The sequence below is a fragment of the Varanus komodoensis genome, unplaced genomic scaffold (assembly GCF_004798865.1).
Source record: "Varanus komodoensis strain SLA01 unplaced genomic scaffold, ASM479886v1 scaffold48, whole genome shotgun sequence".
NCBI classification, from domain to species: Eukaryota; Metazoa; Chordata; class Lepidosauria; order Squamata; family Varanidae; genus Varanus; species Varanus komodoensis.
The window spans coordinates 707342-727766 of NW_025336059.1; the positions used below are offsets into that span (position 1 = coordinate 707342).

At 54.6% G+C, this 20425-nt stretch overlaps 2 protein-coding genes across 2 annotated transcripts in view; one reads left to right on the top strand and one right to left on the bottom strand.

Annotated features, from left to right (window-relative positions):
* Positions 1 to 246: 246 nt before the first annotated feature.
* The window catches only part of PLOD1 (procollagen-lysine,2-oxoglutarate 5-dioxygenase 1), a 28694-nt gene continuing 8515 nt past the window's right edge, over positions 247 to 20425 (bottom strand). The window contains exons 2-20 of the mRNA XM_044445386.1: positions 18215 to 18555; positions 14830 to 14921; positions 13724 to 13860; positions 13004 to 13167; positions 12323 to 12435; positions 11801 to 11864; positions 10220 to 10317; positions 9169 to 9270; positions 8396 to 8527; positions 8142 to 8263; positions 7941 to 8045; positions 7213 to 7338; positions 5800 to 5941; positions 5431 to 5544; positions 4724 to 4789; positions 4098 to 4202; positions 3433 to 3579; positions 2616 to 2741; positions 247 to 1209 (exon numbers count right to left, since the gene is read on the bottom strand). Of these exons, the coding sequence (XP_044301321.1) occupies positions 1054 to 1209; positions 2616 to 2741; positions 3433 to 3579; positions 4098 to 4202; positions 4724 to 4789; positions 5431 to 5544; positions 5800 to 5941; positions 7213 to 7338; positions 7941 to 8045; positions 8142 to 8263; positions 8396 to 8527; positions 9169 to 9270; positions 10220 to 10317; positions 11801 to 11864; positions 12323 to 12435; positions 13004 to 13167; positions 13724 to 13860; positions 14830 to 14921; positions 18215 to 18296 (2193 nt within the window). The 5' untranslated portion in view covers positions 18297 to 18555 and the 3' untranslated portion in view covers positions 247 to 1053. The remainder of the gene's footprint in view (positions 1210 to 2615; positions 2742 to 3432; positions 3580 to 4097; positions 4203 to 4723; positions 4790 to 5430; positions 5545 to 5799; positions 5942 to 7212; positions 7339 to 7940; positions 8046 to 8141; positions 8264 to 8395; positions 8528 to 9168; positions 9271 to 10219; positions 10318 to 11800; positions 11865 to 12322; positions 12436 to 13003; positions 13168 to 13723; positions 13861 to 14829; positions 14922 to 18214; positions 18556 to 20425) is intronic.
* Positions 19626 to 20425, top strand: part of KIAA2013 (KIAA2013 ortholog) — a 6580-nt gene continuing 5780 nt past the window's right edge. Inside the window, exon 1 of the mRNA XM_044445298.1 lies at positions 19626 to 19646. Within this exon, the coding sequence (XP_044301233.1) occupies positions 19626 to 19646 (21 nt within the window). The remainder of the gene's footprint in view (positions 19647 to 20425) is intronic.

The following is a 20425-nucleotide window of genomic DNA, read 5'->3' on the forward strand; positions in this document are numbered from 1 at the left end:
ACGGCCATTAGACGGTAGGCACCTCCCTGGACTGGAAGGTCCACCTGAACAGGCATTCCACTTCCAGTGACGGCAACGGCGATTCCGGCAGGAGGAACATCCTCGCGTCAGTGTCACTCCATGCGCCAGGGAAAGGCGCACCGGCCCCCTGCCCGTCCCCACACCTCTCCTTAAAGGCAGAGCATCTGAACCGCAGGGATCCACAGCACCACTGGGAAAATTGCCAGCATCAATCGATTCGCTTGCTGTTTTCATAAACATTTTAATGTAAAAATCTCCTGTCGAAATCTGTACACCTTGTGCAGAAGAAACAAACAGAGGGGCGCCTCTCCGAAATAAATACGTACAGCTCTTAGAAAGCTCCTCACCGGAGCCTGGCTTCGAACCGCCGGGGACCTTACCCCGGTGCGGAGAGGGAGAGGGCCGATCTAAACCGGGCCAGCCGCATCTCGTAAACCGAATAAAAATTCAACGGGCCGGGCACCCTATGCCCCTCTTGGCCGGTTTCCAGGAAAGGAGGGGGCAAAGCCAGAAATAACGCTTTAAAACTGCATGGCAGAGGTTTCTTATTCCTCCATCTTTTCTGGGTTTATCTGCTTTTGACGTTGGTTCCCGCCACAACCTACACACAGCACAAATGGCTCACACAAAGCAAAATCAGAAGTCGGGGGGGGGCATCGGGGGGGGCCAGCAGTAGAGAGACTGCCTTGTCCTGGGGGCACAGAACCCGTGGGGGAAATTCTCCCACATGGGTCCCAGGGAAAGGAAACGGCGGCACGCGAGGGGGCTGCCCGGCACTTCCTGCAGGCTCCCCCCGTCGATTCGAGGGACGCGAGAGTGAACTCTGCTTCGAGCGCCCTGCTATCTTTGGAAAATCTCCCCATTTTTGGTTCAGAAGAAGCTTTTTAAGGCAACAACAATTCGGTAGTCGGATCGAGTCCATTTGGAAGCTCAGGTTTTCCGATTCTCGGCCAAGTTCTCCTGTTGAGGGTGCAGCCGGCAGGGAAAGATTCCCCCGTCCTCTCTCCCTGCTCCGTCGCGGAGGCGGCTCCTCTACGGGTCGAGAAAAGACACGGCGATGTAGCGGGTCCCTTTGGTGGTGGGAAGCCCCTCGTGGTAATGCGTCAGGCGGCCAGGGTGCAGGAGGGTCCACCCCTTCCGGGGGGCCCTGACGGAACAGTTGTAGCGCAGGAAGCGGCAGCCTCCTCCCTGCGGGGGAAGGAAAAAGAGAGATGGTGCGAAACAGAACTGCCAGGATGCTGCCAGGATATTCTCACATAACCCCAGTCCTCTACCAGCTCCACTGGCTCCCCATCGAAGTCCGGGCTCCATTCAAGGTGCTGGTTATCACCTATAAAGCCCTAAACAGCTTGGGACCTGGATACTTGAAGGACGCCTGCTTCCATATTTGCCCTCCCGCCCCCTGAGATCGGCAGCAGAGGCCCTTCTCCAGGAACCCTCCGTGAAAGACATCAGGAGGCAAAGTACCCGGAGCAGGGCCTTCTCTGTGGTGGCGCCCCATCTGTGGAACGCGCTCCCCAGAGAGGTCCGCCTGGCGCCGTCATTATTTGTTTTTTGGCGTCAGGCTAAGACCTTTTTATTTCAACAATATTTTAACCATTTTTAATCTCTTCTATAGGTTTTAATTTGCAGCCAGGGTGAATCTGGATTTTAATTGCACTATTTGCATGATGTTTATTTATGGGATGTAAGCCGTCCCGAGGCTCATGCGATGGGACGGCATACAAAAATTCTAAATAAATAAACACACACACACACTGTACAAGGCGCCAGGACTTCAGTGGCCTCAGGTTGGACGGCTGCAGTGCTACCCACGTGGCCCTGCCCTTGGAAACCGGGAGGGTTGTGGAAAATGAGGCGATCCGATGGGTCGCTCTGGCCCACTTGCGCTGGCTGCTCTGCGTTCCCGAGCCCAATGCCAGCGGTTGGGTCTGACTCATCCGGCCTCCCACGGTTTGAAACCGGACGGGAGCCCTTCCCAGGATGACCCCACCAAGGCAGAGGGACGGGCACCGGAGCGTCCCCCGCTCAGCCAGAGCGGTCTGGGCAGAGCGCCTTCTGCGTTGGCCCCTTAATGGGAGGCCAGTGTCTCCCAGGGGGCCTGGCCGCCCCCAGCACCAACCTCAAACCTGCATCCACTCTGAGCATCTGATGTCCTCCGTCGTGCAATTGTTTTATCGGTTCTAAGTATGTTAATGTTCCTTGTTCGTAACAGTTTTAAATGTTTCGATGTTTTTAGCCTTCTTGGAAGAGCCCATGACACCCCTTCCGTGAAAAATGTCTAATCACTTTGCCGTTGCAAAATGCCTGGAGCACTTCGCTTATCGGGTGGCATAGAAATTATGATTGTGATGACTGTGGTTGTGATAAGAAAGGACATACATCCGTTTGTCATCGTCTCTGACTGTCGAGTCGAACCCTGGCCTGCCTATTCTACGCAGGAAGAAAAGCCACTTCTCTGCCCGCCCCTTGGGAGAGGGACGCCGCCGTGGGCAGGAGCGCATCAGCTTGGGGGAAGCGGCTTCGCCCCCTGTGCCCAGTCGCTCACTCGCCCACCAGCGGCTTTGGCAGGACGGTCCCCCGCCAGCACTGACCTCGTAATCGACCCCGACGCGGTTCAGGGCGATGTTGATGGTGAACGTGGAGGCGTCGTGGTGTGGCATCAGGGACGGCTGCTCGTCGGGCTTGTACCGGACGACGAAGGCCAGCTCGAACTGCGCCTGGGCACGGGGGGAGAGGGCGCACGGCCGGTGAGCTCCCCGCAGCCGGCCCTGGTGTGTGCCCAGGCCGTGGGGGCACCGGCCAGGGAAACGGAACATGGGGCCGAGGGAGGTGTGCGGCAGGGTGCCCCCTCAGCCCGTGGGGAGAGACCGCTGCGGCGCCTGGCGGGGGCTTCCCCAGCCGTGCAGGCGGGAAAGACGGGCCCCGTGCTGCCAGATCTGAGACTGATCCGGCTCGGCCCCGTTTCCCTCCCCGAGCTTTGTGGAGCCTGCACTTGTATTAGATCCAGCGCGGATTTGGACTTCCCCATGGAATGGTTTCTCAAAAGGTTCTCAGGCTGCCACGGGGAACACATAGAAAACAGAGCGAGTCAGAAGGGGCCTCCCGGGCCACCTAGTCTGACCTCCGGCACCAGCCGGCTCCGCTCACAACATGCCCACCACGTGCACGTCCAGCCTGTCCTTGAGCACCCGCACCGATGGGGCCTCAACCACTCCCGTGGAAGCCCATTCCACACCCTCAGGAAGTGCTTCCTGCCATCCAAACGAAACCTTGGCTCCCTGAGCTTTGCTCCGTTGGAGCGCCTCCTGCCTTCCTGACGGGGCGGTGACGTGGTGCGGACGTGGCGCGAGCACCTGGGTTCTGCCGCAAAACCTCGAAACGAGGAGCCATTGGAGGCGTGGGCGCTACCTTGGTGTAGTAGCCGGGATAGAGTTTCTCCGTGATGGGCGCGATGTAGTCCAGGAGAAATTTGTACCACTCGCGCTCGAAGTTGATTTGGTTCATGTGGATATCGATGGTCGGCACGTTCTCGTATCCCCCCTGGATTCTGTGGTCCTGCAATGAGAAGGCACAAAAGCGGCCGCCGTGAAGGCGAGAGAAGTGGGGATCAGCCGGTCGAGCGAGCGAGCGATTTCCGTTGGGAGCGCGGGCCTCTCCTTGGAAGTCCTCAGAACGGCCTGCTGCGAAGGCAAGCAGGTGATCGACAGCGACCACGCATGCCCCACGGCACGGCCTCGCCTTACCAGGCCCCCAGAAACGCCCGCTCGCCTGGGCGAGTTGAACCCAGCCACAGGTAACCAGCAAAGGAAGATTCATAGCTCGAAAACGAGTCAGGAGGGCTCCCCTACCCTCCTTCCAGCGTGCCTCAACCCAGGGACGCGCGGGTTAGACAGTCTGGTCCTTTTCTTTGTCTGTTGCGGATGTTTTCTGCCACTTTCCAATGCAAAGTCTTACGGTGGTTTGTACAGAAAGAAAAGCAACCGCTGCTGCCCAATTTAAAAGAGCCATTAAAACAGAGCAGCGCTTCAGCATTCCCGCAAGTTTGGAGATAAACGCTGGTCAAACGGCCTTACCTGGTTGCCTCCCTTGGACCACTGGCCGAAATTCTCCATCTCTTCCACCAGCTCGTCACAAGCTTCTTCCGTAAATATCGGGAACCAGTAAACATCCGGGCAGGGCTGGCGATGGAGAGGAGCGAAGTAAGAGCTTCAGGGGCGAAGCGTTCACCGAAGGAGGCTGGGCCTCCTCTGGCAGGAAGCAGCCTCCAGCCCAAAGACGTGAGGCCCTGGCTGTTTTCCATGGGGCGTGTCGAGAGCGCCAGCCCCCAGAGAATCCAGCCCCTTGTCCCCAGGAGAAAAAGCCCTACAGTGCATGGCTCAAAGGAAAGGCCTGGCCACGAGGAGGCCACCCTGCCCAGGCCCGTTCCCGGGAAGACCTCGGATGCCCGCTGCGCACGCACCCGGAGGAGGGGCATGAGGCCATGGGGATGCACTTGAGCCAGAGGGACCCCGCGTCGTCCGGCCGGAGCCTGGCGCAGCGAGCCTGCCCTCCAGAGAGACAAAGCCAGGCCACCATGGGGCCGGGGCCAGACGGCGGACGGGAACCAGTGGGGCCGAACAGTCGGCGTTGGCGTTCACCCGACCCCTGGGCTTCCCTCTGCGGACCCCGCCGAACGCAGGAGGAGACACGAGGTAGTCACCGTTTCCACCAGTTTGCCTTTCAAGGCCGTGAAGTAGTTCTCGTGGATGTATTTTTCCTTCCAGTCCTATTTTAGGAGAAGGCAGGAAGGAAGGACAGACAGACGGACAGACGTTACTTGGTGTGTTATTCTTTCCTCTGGGGCTCAAGCTTGCCTACAACAATCTGCCTTCCCCTTGTTAGACTGCCGCTGGGATCAGAGGCAGTCTGCCTGCGTACCCCAGTTGCTGGGGAGCATGGGCACGGGGGTGGCATCTCACTCCCGTCCTGTTTGTGGGATCCTGGGGGCAGCTAGTTAAACCCAGCGTGAACACAGGGCTGGCCGAGAGGGGCTTGCAGTCTGGTCCCGCAGGGCTGTTCTTATGGGGCCTGGCTCCAAACTCTGAACACAGTCCTAAGCCCTAGTCCTTGTGGTCTTGCAGAAGTTTGCAGCCGAACTGAACGGGTCCTGTTCACAGTCCGGTGCCCTTTTTGGGTTTTCGAGAACTTAAACGTGCCAGTGGGCCACCCTTGGTGGAACACGATCGCCCCGTGTTTCTGCAGGGGCCCCCTGTGCTTGGAGAGCCTCCAGACGGGCACCGTGACTCATGCAGAGGTGTGACGGGGAGGTTTTCCCTTCCGGACTGGCTCTTACAAAAATCCGGCCGGCTCCTAGAAGGCGCAGAGACGCGGACCAACCGCTGCCTTATCTGGCCGGGGACTTCGTACCTCTGGGTTGCTGAAGATCTGCCAAAGATCATTATGCAGGTGGCTGGTCTGGTAATTCTCCAGGGAGAGAATGTGTCCAAAGTGCTGTTGATTCGTCACGAAAAGGAAGATGTCCTGTGGGACAGAAAGAAGAGGCAGTGGCTTTGGAAGCTCTGGAAAACCCCAAACCTGCCCCGCCCCAGAGCGAATCCAGCCTCCAGCTGCCCTGTTGGACTCCGACCCCCACCACCCCAGCCAGCGTGAGGGCAGCCGAGCAGGAGGGGAAGGAAACTAGGCAGGCGCCTGTCTCTTAGGACGGCGTGTGCGTCCGTCCACGGCAGCTCTGCCCCGGCCCTTCCGGATGAGGTGGGTTTTTCGGGCCGCGCCAACCTGCTCCCGGAGGTTGTGGCAGAAAGCCATATCCGCGTCTAGCTTGCCGCTGTGGAAAAGGTCGTGCTGAGTGAGCTGAGACCTCAGGAGGCTGCCCTTGATCAGATAAGCGCTTGAGATATACGGGACGTTCCAGAGGCCACTGAGAAAGGATGAATTTATTTATTTATTTATTATTTTATTTTATTTAGTCAACTTCTATGCCGCCCCGTTCGCTGAAGCCTTGGGGCGGCTCACAGACATAAACAAACTTCGTTAAAATAATATGAATTAAATTAATATAATATAAATTAACAGTATAAATTAAGTCGCCCTGGCCAAAGAATAAAATAAATAAATACTATTAACAGTTAAAATGACATTTGAATAAAAAGGTCTTTGCCTGGCGCCGAAAAACAAATAACGACGGCGCCAGGCGGCCCTCTTTGGGGAGCGCATTCCATAGATTTAATTTATTTAATTTATATTGCAATTTCTAGCCTGCCTTTTTCCTACCAAGGACTCAAGGCAGCTGACAGCCTTCTCCTCCTCCATCTTATCCCCACAGCAACAACCCTGCGAGGGAGGTTGGGCTGAGCATCTGTGACTGGCCCAAAGTCACCCAGTTGGCTCCATGGCCGAGCGGGGACTCAAACCCGGATCGCCTGAGTCCCAGTCCCAGGCTCTTAACCACTACGCCAGCTGCCTCTCACTGAATCAGCAACAAGGTCACTCCCAACCCTCCCGCTGGACGTGAAATGAAGGAGGGCAGCCTCTGACGGGTGTTCGGGGAGAGGAAAGGCCCGCGGCGTCCAGCACCTGCCGGCCAGCCGTGTCTGCATCGGGGCCCTAGCTGAGGAGGGGCTCCCGGGCTCTCAGGATCAGTGAGCATGTCTGGAATTCGAGGCGTGGGTCATGGGTGCTCACAGAAGCTGTCTGGCACGGGGGTGGTGGTTAAACAGCCCCCATTTTGCGCCTGGCAGATGGAGAGGGGGACGAAAAGAAAAGTGCCCGAGGAGTTAAGTGTGAGGCAGAGGTGGGACCTGAGCTTCGAAACACAAAATAAACAAGCTGCTGCGTGAAGGAACGGCTGCGTGTGGCTTGCCAACCTCCCTGCTTTTTTTAACACTGGAAAATATTTTAAAGTCACGCCAGGAGTTAGCCAAGGAGCCAGATGGGTACCAAGAGAAGTGTCCATGGCATCCTGAAGCCGATGGGCTCCATGTGAGAGATCCCAGAAGCAGAATAACACTTGTAAATGATTTCTCTATTACAAATGACATGAAATTCAATGAATTGGGCAGCACTGAAAAACAGCAACAAAACCAGGTCATACCGTACTTGGACAGCTAAGGAGGTATTGAGACAAGGAGAATTTTGGGAGCAGAATGCGGAACAGCCTCGGAAGCCACGCAAGGACTGTGAGATACTCACACCCGCCGCCCCTGGACGATGTCCACGTAGTCCTCCGAGCGAGCATAGTAGCCGTCGGGGCTCAGGGCAGCCCAGAAATTCGACCACAGCTTCCCGAGGCGGCTCACGAGCGGGGCGATCACGAGCCTGTGGGGTCGTGTGGGGGGGAGAAGCACGAGAAGACGGGGGTGAGTGTGCCTGCAGGCAGGGAACGGGGAGGGGTCTTTGGCTGCAGAGAGTTGGGGAGGGACGGGCACAAGCGTGGGGTATCCCCAGCAGTCTGCGCATCTTGTGCCAAAAAAGGGACACGAAAGCCCAGTGTTGCGCATCAAGGCTAAGCGTCACCGGTGGTATTTGCAGAATTTCTCATATTTGCATAATTTGCATGAGCGTATTTGCACAGTTTCTCCTGGTGAGTGCTTGTCTGTCTTAGCCTCAAGAGGGAGGTATCAAATCCTGACAGCTGAGAATCTTATTCAGCAACGCATCTGCCTCCTGAGATCCGGCCCCCAATTTCAAACAGATCTCCTCTTCCATGAGGGCTAGGAACTTGGGTCTTAAAACAAAAGGTGGCCCCGGCCCTGGACTTTCTCGGGAGGAAGGGTTGGCTCAGGTTGCAAGGGTCTACTTGTAAGGAGGAAGACCCAGCTGTAGCCGAGGAAGGATCAGACCCTGCTGCAATTGGGGAATCGGGGCCGGCCGGCAAATAGGCGGCCCGGCGTCCGCCCAGGCCGGAGCGAGGGGCTCACTTGTTCTGCTCCACGAGGACCCGCAGTGTGTCCTGGTTCTTCAGCACCACGTCGGCGTCCAGGCTGAAGTAATACTCGCAGACGGGGTCCTGCCGGCACAGGTCCCTAGAGGAGAAGGAAGCGGGCCGGTGGGACCTGGGACCGCGCGGAAGCAGAGTGCAGCCGGGGCCACCCTCCACGCTCCCCCCTGCGGCTCCTTACAGGCCCACGTTCCGAGCGTCGGCGTTCTCCACTTGATTCTCCGGCCCGATCACTTTGACGGAGCGATAGTCTTGCCCGCGCCCGCTCACGAACGCGCCCACCTGGGCGAGGTGATGCGCCTCCTGCAGCCAGAGAGCGACAGGCCTCCGTCACGCGCGGCCGCGCCTGCTCCGGGCCGTGGGCCCCGCTGGCCGGCCAGGTGTGGCGGCGACGAGGAGGGCCCCCCGCCTGCCCCCGCCGGGACGGCGACTCACGTGGTTGTGGATGAGCAGCTGGATCCGTTTCTTCGGGTACCGGAGCTTCTGCAGCCTCTGGAAGAACTGGGTGAGGAACGGGGTGGGCTGCTCGATGAAGATCCCAATCAGCACCACCGGCAGCAGGTCCTCCTGCGCTCCAGCCAGAGCGGGGAAACAGGGAACGTCAGGACAGTTCCGCCTGGAAGCTTGGAGCTTTATAAATACGTTTGGACTGCCTGCCGCTTTTCTGGGCGTGGGGCAGGGAAGCACAGGCTGCCAATGGCCGGAGGAGCTTGCTGCGTTAGCACCGCGTGGCGTCGAGGGCTGAGCCCGGGTTTAAGGGGCTCAAAACCCCTCAGGTCCTAGGACGAGGCTGCATACAAGTGCAACAGCCAGGGGATTCTGGGCACTTCTGCTTCCCACAACCGCCTCCCCAGCGTGGCAGCCCCCTCCTCTGCCTCCAAGACTCCCCCTCCCTTCCCCCAGTTTCCAGACTGGCTGGGGGATCACGGGGGCCCCAGTCCAGCACATCTCGAGGGCTCCGCGTTCCACGCAGGGCTGAGCGATATCACAATACCCAGGACGCTTTGCAGGAATCCAAGCCCGGAACCCGAAGGCTCGGCCCAAGCGTGGGAGACCTTTCAGCCCCCCGGGCAGAGTCCAATTTTGGAGCAGCTTTTCTGGGCAACATTCCAGGGATGGTGGGGCCAGAAGCAAAGGCCTGCCCGTGCCCCCGCCCCCAAGCCCTCGACTCCTCACCCCAACCGAGTCCAATTCGCATCTGCCCTTACCTTCAGGTCCGCCAGACTCTTCCGGCCTTCCTCACAAACGGTGCAACCTGTCTCAAAGGTCCAGCTCTGGGGGATGTAGTTTCCCAGGTAGTTCAGCTGCAGCTTTGAGGAGAGAGATATTCCCAAAGCCCAAATGTAATCCCCACTTTTTAATGGGCTGCCCCACATGGCCGGAAGCTGTTTCCAGGGTCTGCCTGGATGCTCTGCGGATTTTCCGATGCCAAGCGAAGGCCTTTTCAAAGACGTTTGGACTGCCTGCTTGTTGCATTTTGAGGCATGGCTGCTGCTGAGTTTTGAAATCTTTTTCTCCTTGTTTTAGCAGCCTAGCTCTTCTTGCAAAATTATTTAAAGAAGAGAATCATTATCGGCAGCTCAGAATTCGGATTCTTCCCATGCAAAATACACCAAGAGCCACTTATGAGTCCACGTGAGCACACGGCAGGCTGGTTTCCCGCAATTGTTATTTGTTTTTCAGCACCAGGCTAAGACCTATTTATTTAAAACTTATTTTAATTGTTAATTTATTTAGGTGTTTTTTGTTTTTTTCTAGCCGAGAATGCACTGAGGTTTTAATGAGGTTTTATGGCATTGTGGTTTTATTGTATAGTTAATGTTTGACGTTGTGAGCCGCCCCGAGGCTTATTGTGATGGGGCGGCATAGACATGTTTTAAATAAATAAATAAATTCCTGGGACAAAGCCATCTTCGTTTTGGATTGAGAAAGAGGGAAACAAACTTCAAACAACATGGGGACCTGATCCAAATTCATTTCTTGTGTGCTGCTTGCCACTGAAATCCGGGTTTTCACTGAGACATGGGCTACCTTTTTCGCCTGAAATCAGCCGAGATAACAAACCATGGTGAGCAAACCACAGTTCACCAGCCAAGAACAAGCCACGGGTTCTCCTCCTGGGTCGTTTGTGATGAAGAAGCCATCGCTTGCGAGCACAGCAATCCAGCTGCAGCGATAATATGCCGTCCAACGACGGGTCCGACTCCAGTAGCGACTTCTAATCCCTGTCAAATTTCCAGCAGTTGTGACGCCACTTACCTTGGTGGGGCCGTTGCCGTGGATCACGACCGGGAGCGTGTCGAAGGCCAGGTTCCGTGCTCTCACTCGCCTCGTTTCGAACTTCAGAACCACTTCATCTGGGAAAAGAATTTTTTAAAAGGAAGGTGCTTGGAGGAGGAAGGAAGGGATGCAGGTGGGCCGCGGGTCAGCCCAGCGTCCCGAAGATTGCTCTCCTGTCTGCCCACTTTGGAACAAGGGGGTCCCCGTCCCTTTGGCTTTGGGCCCTCCCAACACTGGGATGCAACTGGGGAGATTCTCCTCCATGGGAGGTGGCCTTGGGGCTGAGGGGGGCTGGCCACCCCCGTTGAGACGCGAAGGAAACGCCACAAAGAGCCAGGGAAAGCAGCGAGCAAAAGAGCCTGCCGGGCAGGAAATCACGCTGAAAGATGATATGCCGGGGTGAAATCAATCATCCGAGCAAAGTCAGCTGCATCTTAAACGGCCAGGAAGCGAACGTGAGAGATGGAAGCAGGCTGGCGAGGCCTGAGCGCGTGACATAACTTTTCTGTTATTTAGTCCTATTATATTCCGATTCCCTGCAGCAGGCCTACCTGCTTCTGCTCCACCCACTAGTTTTGCTTCTTGCCATAGCCCTGGGGCATGGATCTTTGCTGCTACCTGCCGAGACCCCTCCCTGCCTCCACACCCAAACAAGAATACTGAGAATACCAGCCTGCGATATTTCCTGGCAGGCTGACCTGGCCAATGCCCCATGAGTCGTCGATTGTTATTTATTTATTTATCCGTTTAAAACTTTTGTAGATTGTCCCATTACCCAAGTCTCAGGACAGTTTAACAATACAAAATGTTTTTTTTATGTATATGTATATATTAAACACAGCATCCTAAAACAATACAGAATGTAATACACACACACACACACACACACACACACACACACATATATTGAACACAGCATCCTAAAATTTAACTAATAATAAAACCCCCAATTAAAACAGTCAGGTCTGAAAACATTGGGAATATAAAAAGGGTTTGGCTGGCAGTTGTAATGCAAAGGGTAAATCATGTTTGTGTTGCTTTTAATATTGATTTCATGTTTTGTGTGTGATGCGGTGCCCTATTTATTTACGTTATCGCCCCCATGAGACATTGTAAAGGGCGGGATCCAAAAACTGCAAATAAACAGTCGAGAGAGGAAGCCATCCCAGGATGCCTAGGCAGTGCCCAGGGATCACGGGATATTTGGGATTCTGGGCCTGGAGAATCAGCGGCCCCCGCCGCCCCGCACCTTCCCAGCGGGCCCCTCTCTGAGGCTGGAGGGGTTGTTGCAGAGGGGCTGGTCTTCGTGGGCAGAGAGGGGCAGACTGGGGAGGCCGCTGTAATTCTCCTGAAGGAATGGCGGGTTTTTCCGTCTAAGGGCTGTGCCCTTCCTATTTTTCAAGGCCTTGCTCAGGAACCCGGGAGCTCTGCGTCCCTCTCCCACCCCCATGCCCAACTTGCCCAGAACCATGACACAATCCATGTTAGTTCTGGGGGCCTCAGAAAGCCATTTCAGCCCCTCCCAAGTATGGGAGACCCCCTTCTCCTCCGGAGTCTCACCTAGAGCGCCGTTCAGGTTTTGGAAGATCCGACACCTGTGATCCAAGGTTATATTTAGGCTCTCCTGTGTGCGGGGAGAAAATATACGCACGAGAGAGTTATGAGTGCTGGAAACCTCCGCCCCGAGGTTTCGGCAAGGGGCGGCATAGAAATGCTATAATAATAATAATAATAATAAAAAAGGCAACCTCGCCTGACCCCAGACCCGGGTGCCAAGCCGCTTTCGCTCTCAGGGCTGAACTCCATGTTGGAGAAGCTCCGGAGAGGTTTCGGGGCATGTACTGCATAACCGCGGGGGCCACTCCAGAGAAGGCCCGTCTCCAGGTAACCACCCTCCTGATCTTTTTCAGGGAGGGCTCCCGAAGGAGGGCCCCCACCCCAGATCTCAAGGGGCGGGAAGGCATATGCTCAACTCTAGGCCCCCTTCTGTGCGGAGCCCCGGAGGGCGCGAGAGGCGGCCTGGCCCGGGGCTCTGAAGGGCGCCCGAGCGTCACACGTGGCTTTTCCGCACCCCACACCTACCCGCTGCTCAGGATCCAGGAAGACCTGGGTATAAAACAGCTGGTCGCTGTCGCTGTCCAAGCCCTGCCAGCCTGCCACGAGCTTGTGCAGATAGGGGGCATAGCCCACGAATCCTGCAGGAAGAGGACGAGGAGGGTATTTTGCTGTCAAAGATCCCCCCCAAAGAAGCCCCCCACAAAACCGGTTTAAATATTTAAAGGCAACGGCTGTCGTTTCTCACAAATGAGACATATAAATACAGTTTCTATCGGTCGCTGTGATTTTCCCCGGGGTACAAATCTTCTTCTGAGCTGCACAGAAAGCTTTAGCAAGAGGGAGCATTTCTATAGCAATGCAGCCATGAAAAAAACGGATTTGCTATTCTCTCTGCAAGGGTACAAGGCTAGAAAAATCAAGCGTGGATGCTTTAGGGCGCTTGCAGGAGGCCTGCACGGAATTCCCAGGCCTAGCTTTCATGGAATCAACACCGAAGCAAGTTTACGGATCTCACGATCATGAAATGGACAACATGTACTGGCTTATCCTGCCAGAGAGTCTCAAACCGTAGGGAATCTGGAGGGATCCCCATGAAGATAGAGGCCAAATCTGAGTCCCACCCCCTTTTCCAGACTGCTCTGCATTCAAGCCGTCGGCCTCAACCTTCTTTCCAAACCACTGGCCAAACTCTTGTCTCCTGCTTACCTCCGGATCCAAGGAATCGTTTCCCTTCTTGGACCTGAGGGTACTTGGCTTCCAACCTTCGATCAGGGTAAATGAACGTCTCCGACGAAAAGACAATTTTGGCCTTGGCCTGCCTGAATTTCTTCAGGAGCTCAGCAGGTCGTGAAGCGAAGATGACATCATAGCTACAGTGGGGAGAACAGGAGAAAAGGGGGTGCCGGAGAAAAAGAAGGGGAGAGACACACCGGATCCCCACTGAGGATAAACACAACATTTAGTACAACCTTCTCCGACCTGCTGCCAGATGCAGACTTCAAATCCCATCATGCTCAACCATCACAGGACTAAGGGAGGTCATAGTCCAGCATGTCTGAGAGGCAGCAGCTTGGGAAAATCGTTGTGTGACACAGATCGCCAATTCGGTGTCCTTCCCGCAGACTCCCATCCTGACACCCACTCTGCCCTCCCTCTCCTGATTTTTAGTTTATTTATTAAGAATTGATGTTGTCGGGGTTCAAAATCACGGCTTTCTATTTTGGGGCTCACACACAAACCCCACACTTTTGCCTTGTATTTTAGTCCCTAGCAAGTTTCTTTGTGTCTCACCGGTTCAGCTTCGGGAGAGAGATTTAATGAACGGGCAAGGCCTGGCTTCCGCAGCCATCCTGTCCAAAGGTCCACCAACCCCCCCCCCCGATATCCCGCACGTGGCCCCCACCCAAAAGGCCCGCGCAGTCTCACCTGTCTGTGAAAAGGATGACCAGATCTTCTTCGTCCGCGTATTCTTCCAAAGCCGACTTCAGGAGACGGATCTTCTGCCCGCCTCCGGCCGACTTTTCATCATCTCCTCCGTGCCACTCTTGCCCTGATCCCAGCACCTAAGGCAGATGTGCAGTGAGTTTCTGTTTCCAAAGTGTTGGTGTTTATCTATTTTAAAATAGGCAAAGGGAGTCATGGACATTTACGAAAATCCCAAGCCGAGAACGGCTGCTTAGCCTTCCATAGGAGAGCTAAAACATAGTCCCCGGACCCAGCAGCTGAGCGCCGGTTTGTAATGAAGCCTTCCTCATTTTCATTTTGGCAAGTTAGTGTCTCCAAGTTTCAAACTGTTCCCAAAAAGGAAACTAAAGTCCACCATGGGAAAGGAAAACTCCCCATGTACTGGTGTTAATACATGCGGGTATTAATACAACGTATGCTGTTGTTAATAGAATCTTGTCTACAGAAATAAAAGAAATTGTTTGTGTCCGTGTCGGTGCTTCTGACAGTACCACTGCTGAAATGTGGAATACAGAAACGGGTATGACGAGTTGCTTTGCTTTTCGGTGTATTAGGTATAGATGAAATTGAGCTCATTTGAATGTGACCGAGGGGCTGAAACCCGAAGTAACTTCTTCAGCTATGAACTGGAAGCCTTTCCTGACCAGCATGGAAGCCGGCTGGCCCAACCCGGGGGAGACCAGCAGGCCGAGAGGCAGCTACAAGCTGCCCCCTTCCCACTGCTGCAAGGAAGCCCCCAGGGGAACGGGGCAGGGGGACCCTTCCCACCGGCTTCTGCACCGTGGTCAGTTCGGGCACCCTCAGCCAAGCGTGGCCGAGTCTTGACCGTCAGGTTGCGCCTCGAGGCTCCCCGAACGCACGGAAGGTTGCGTCCTTTCACTGGCCGAATAGAAATCAAAATAAAAACCGGGCCCCTTATGCCCCACGCTGTATCTGCCATGTTTCCCCACAGCCCTTGACGCAAGACCTGCTTCAGAATGTGTGAAGGCGTGTTGGGATTAGACGTGGCGGGGACGGGGCAGATTTATTTTGGCGTAAGTCCCCCTCAGGCCACCTGCTGACGTCACCTTCAGGGTGTAGTTGAAGAACTGAGCTGATCTTTGGAACCGCCTGAATCCTTCCGTCTCCTTGGTGGCCACAGTGAAAACCAATAAATTATCTGCGGGGAGAAGAAAGCACAAGGGAAATGAAAATGCCGTCAAGGCCTTCTCTAGAACGGGTCCTGGGATGGCCCAGCTCGCCCGAGTGCCAGCCGTGAAGGCAATTTAGAGTGGCGGCAGAGACGGCGGCTTCTCAGTGGTGGCCCCCGTTTAGGGAACGCTCTTCCCACGGAGCTCCTCCTGCACCAGCTCTTCTCTAAGGCATGTCATGACGCTGAGTGGCGCCGGGTGGCAGGACGGGAGCAGCCGTGTTCCTTTAAGAGGCCGAGTTGCTACTGAAATTGCTTTCAGCCCGGAGGCTGTTTTTTCACGTTGCTTAGTGCAATGCTGTACGTGGTATTATATTATATTAGTGCACCATGTATTTCTGTGTTATCCTGAGCTACCCAGACAGCTTTGGCTGTTGGACTGCATATACGGGAAACAACATCTCCCCATCAGCATATTCCGCCCGACTCCAAAGCGGGTTCTGGTGGATCCCACACGCGGCTGACCCCTGCGACCCGTTTACAAAAAGTGACCTTCTGGAATTTATCAGAAGCAAGAGGCTGTGGCATCAAAGGTTTTCAGCAAGGGCTAAGAAAGGAAACAAAGCAACGCAGGAAACGCCGGACAAGGAGGATTTAGATGCTGCCCATCTCCTCGTCTGTGAAGTTCTGACTTGGACTGAGCGAGAGGAACGAAGTGTCCCTTGGCTACGGTTTCACAGAGGGAAAGAAACCTCCGCGTCAAGCTGGGCCTTAGTGTTTACTTTTCCTGCCTTCAAGCAAGTGGAACCGACCGAGGATTCTGGCCTGAGATTTGGGTACTACGGGGTTGTTTTGTCTCCCGTGGCTTGCATTTTCGAGCAGGCAAGCAAGCTGTGTGTTGCAGAGGAAATCTGGACAGAATAGCTAATGCAGTTCAGGTCCATCGCAACTGTTCTCTCCCATCCCATCCCCTTTCAGGCCTGGAAAATCCAGAAAGCTTCATTTGGTGTCCAACAAGGTAACTGCAGGCACTCGCTTGATGCCCACTTTTTAAGGACTTAAAAAAAAAATCTTAACGGTGAGGCTAGCTGGTTGAAAAGCAAAATACTGACCTTCAAAGCTACCCTCATCGCCGCTAATACTTCTGGGCCTGACCCGGGGTAAATATGGGATTTGGACCTCAGAGCTTATGCCGTTCCTTGGCCAGCTACTTGTCTCTGAGTCTCCTGAGTTTATCTTCTGGGATATGGGGAGCTTAGGACTAAGCACACCCGTCGTGGCAGCTATTTCGTCCATGGACAGACTGTCCCGTGGCAGCTATTTTGTGAAAGGGCTCACAACCCCCTTTCAGCATTCAAAATGCACCCAAAGGTTGGAGACCCCGACTATAAATCATCAGGGCTTCAAAAACAGCAGGCCAGTGTTGTCTTTGCAACGATGAGGGTCTACGTTCCAATTGTATGAGGAGGGGGGCTGCAGAAGCTTTACCAAGGCATGTGAGGTTCCATAACCAGGCAGATAAAGGGATGAAAACTTGTGGTGGAGAGAAAGAGGCCCTCCAAACTCGGCCATTTGTAAGAAGAGCAAAAAAACCGCAGGGGCACAATTAAGGGACAGCTGCAGGGAAGGATCGGTAAACTTTGCAACTGCCACGGACGCTCTCAAAGTGCTTTAATCCCTCCCGTTGGATTTCGTCCACATTCCTGAAAGCTCCGGCGATCCGGTTACTGGCCGTTTCCGGAGTTCGACAGAGCTCACTCTCCGTTCAGGCACCGTACTCCTCCCGAGCGTCCACTTAGGATCCCTGGAGGTCAGGACAACATGTCCAGACGCTGTGCCAACAGAACATCTGGTGTGCGAATCAGGGGGCTCAGTGACACCGGACGTGCCAAGTTGGGCCCACAGGAAAACACCGCTGTGTTGTATTTCCACGTGTGCCAGCGCACGCGTGCCCATTTTTCATAGCTGCTAACCTCACCAATTGCCCACTAGTTTCTCAGAACTATCTGCTCCTGGAAGGAAGCGGAACAGTAGCCTAAGTGGACTTCTGATTTTATGGAGTGGTTCTCACGTTCTTGCAATACGGGTCTCAGCCACCTGCCTCTCTTCCTCTGCGAGGGGAAATGATTTATAGCAGCTTTAAACTGATCACAAATCCTGGCCTGGAGTCATTTCGGGGCCACGTGAACCCCCGCTCAAACCAACTTTGAAAGTTGTGCCAAGCATAACAGGAGATGAGCTCCGTAGCGTCCCCGATAGACAGATGGGAGTATCATATTTCTGCATCAAAGGGAAGGTCTCACTACCAACACTGCCAGAGGTCCTGGAATGAGGAAACACCAGCAGAAAAGAAGACGCTGCCCAGCCATGCAGCTCTTTCCTTGGATATCTGTGTCCAGGCAGAGCATGGTCTGTGTACCTATGTGCACGGGGATGAGGGGAGATTTATACATTCTGTAGAGAGCTCGGTTTGTTTGAGAAAAAGGTTTTAAAAGCACCATGTTGTGGCAAACCTTGGTGGCGGCAGGCAACTTGCTTCTCTCCAAAATTGGAAGCCCTTCCGCGGCGTACGTGAAGAGCGTGATTTCTGAGGAGGTGGAAATGGGTAACCCAGCAATGGCTGAGACACGTGTGAAAAATCACCTTACAAATCTAACATCAACCAGAACAGAATCTTTCCCACAGAACCACCGAACTGAAATCGAATCTCCCTTGGCTTTCAGCCAGCGTAGCCAGAGCATTTTTTGTGCTTGCCAGAAGTTTTCAAATATTTTTACAACCTTCATTCGGGACAGCAACTCCACATTCCCTGCGGGGAAACGGGGGGGGGGGGGTCCTTCCCAAAACTGCTGCCAAATAAGAAAAGGATGGCTGGGAGGTGGATTTTGGCCCTCGTCTTCAGCTGAGATCCCCAGCTGGATGGGTGGGGAGGGAGGGTCCCATCTGCTCAAGGGCCCAGACACCCCATTGGCTGCAGGCGTCGGACATTAAAATTTGGAGCATGAATGCCCATTGGAAAGGCATGTGTGGGAGGAAGAGAAGACCCGTCCTTCGAGCGCCACGGGATCATCTGGCTTCCACCCCCAGCTCTTAAGGCACAACTCTTCTGCATCTCCCCCGAGCACATCCAAGAACATGTCCCCAAAGATTTCCGAAAGAACTTATGTCCAGGACTTAGACTGGACAGGACGGAAATGCAGAGCCACCCACGGAGTCCAGCTTGACCACCGCAGAATAAGCAGGCAGGGAAAGTGCAGTTAAGAGGGAGGGAGGGAGGGAGGATGGAGATGGGGCAGGCTGAACTGCCCCCCGTCCCACCTTACCTTTAGGCTGCTGGGCAGCTTCGCTTGCCTGGGTCGCCAGGAACAGCAGCAGCAGCGGCAGCAGCTGAACGCGGAGGGGCATCGTGAGCAGTGTTTCCTGCAAGCGCTCTCTGGCTTCCTTCGCTCACAAAAGCAGCTTTTTGGGAGACCCGGAGGCAGCTGGGAGCTCCATGCAAGTCCCTCCCGCGTCTGGGGGCTGCTGTGCCACGCAATAAACCCGCCCCTCATGGGGGCTCCTCCTCTCTCCCCCACGCCTCCCATTCCTCGCCCCGGAACATCCAGCACGGAGACACCGAGCCCAAACGGACGATCTCCGGATACAGAAGGCTCATTAACCGATCCTAAAAAGAGGAGGAGGAGGAGGCGGCAGGATTAAACTCGAAGACACGAACTTCTGGCTGCAGCATTTTGCCTTTAACTCGTTTCTTTTGGGGTATGAGATGCTCACACAGGTTTCGGAACGTGGGTGCGTGCACATGTATGCACAGTGGACCTGAGAGAAGACGCCCATGATGGGGGCACTTCATGCGCAGAGCAGAGAGCAGGCGACTTTGTGAGAAGCAGCGACCCTCACAAAGTCGCCTAAGAGAAACACGCCAGAAAGACCTAACTGTACAACTGCCCACCCCATGTTCCCCAGCAACTGGTCTAGGGAGGCACACTGCGGCTGAGAAGGCCCTCCTCCTTTTTATTTTCATTTTTCGGAAAACAAAACAACTATAGCAAACAGAGCAAGCTAAAGTAGACAAGGTTGCCAAGGGAACTGGACGCAGATCCAACCTGTACCATCGGCCCCTGAAATCTATCCCTCTCCCTCTCTTTCACCTCATGAAGTGCAGCACAAAAGAAACCATTCATCTATACAAAAACAAAACCTCCAGTAACTTCAGACCCTCCGCAGCTTTCTCCATCTTTTCTAAACACCTCAGATCCACTCATCTTGCCGCACGTTTCTCTCACAATCTTCCAAGTGCTCCACCAGTCAATTTTTCCATTCTTCAATTGGGGGGGTCCAATTATCTCCACCCAGAAACAAGTGCCATTCTAATTCTGGCATATTCCCCAAAAGGTGCTCTGACATTCTATTTTTAAAACTCATGAGAAACTGCTTTAAAAGAAGGACCTTCTCTTATCTGTCCCTGAATCTCCTGCCACACAGCATTACAGGATGAAAAAACGTTATTATATTCTATTTACAACCCACTATTTTCTTCTGGCTGAGAGGGAGGGTCTGGCCCAAAGTCACCCACTGGGATTCAAGCTCAGGTGGGGACTGGACCTCAGTTCGACAGTCTCAGCTTTTCTCAAAGTGGTGAAAGGGGGAGACGGGCCATCAAAGCATAATTTGACCTCGAAATACATATAGACAGGTAAGCCATCATCTCTCACCTCTACAGGTAATGCTTTGGAGATGGCAACTCTGTCCCAGCTTGTATGATTTTGGTAAAAAAAAAATCTGAAACACAGAAGTCTTTAACGGCCACATCTGTGTATCGGTGCGGGATGCCCAAAGTCCATGGCTTGCCCACATCGAGAAAACTACTCTGGATTAATCCAGGATTGTCAACTGCCATTCTTGGGTGATCTGTAGGGTTGTTAAGCTTGGGCCAGAAGTTGCTGTTCATTCAAAACAATAGAAAGCTCTGTAGAAAAAAAATATCCAAAGCGCTTAGGCATTTCATGATATCAAGCAGAAAATTACCGGTCTAGAGTACACTTCCAGGTAGATGGAAAACTGGCCCAGATCACCCGGGAATCATGAGACTATTTTGCCGCTTCTAAACATGCACCGGATGGAAATGCTAACCAAGCAAACAGCAAAAAGATGTTTTTCCTGAGCGGTATCAAAATACGTAACAGCGCACAAGTTTGCCCTCGCACTTGTTAATTAGTAAGGCATTAATTCCTTAAGAGGACTAGAGCCCCTCCGGCCCGGCAACGCTGACTGCGCTGGCAGGGCGAACGGGGGCGCTGGGCGGGCCCGGGCCCGGGCCCTGCGGAGGAGGCCGCCGGCGAGGCATCCGCTGCGGGCAGCGCCCTCTACCGAGCGCCAGCCGGGCCTGGATCTCGCGAGCGCTCGGCCCCGAGGCCCGCGCAAGGGGGACGCGCTCTGCGCGCGCTCAGGAGCACCTCGCCCGGGGGCGGGGCGGGGCGGGGCGGGGCGGGAGGGAGCGGAGGGGAGCCCCGCCCCGGCCGCCCCGCGGAGGGCAG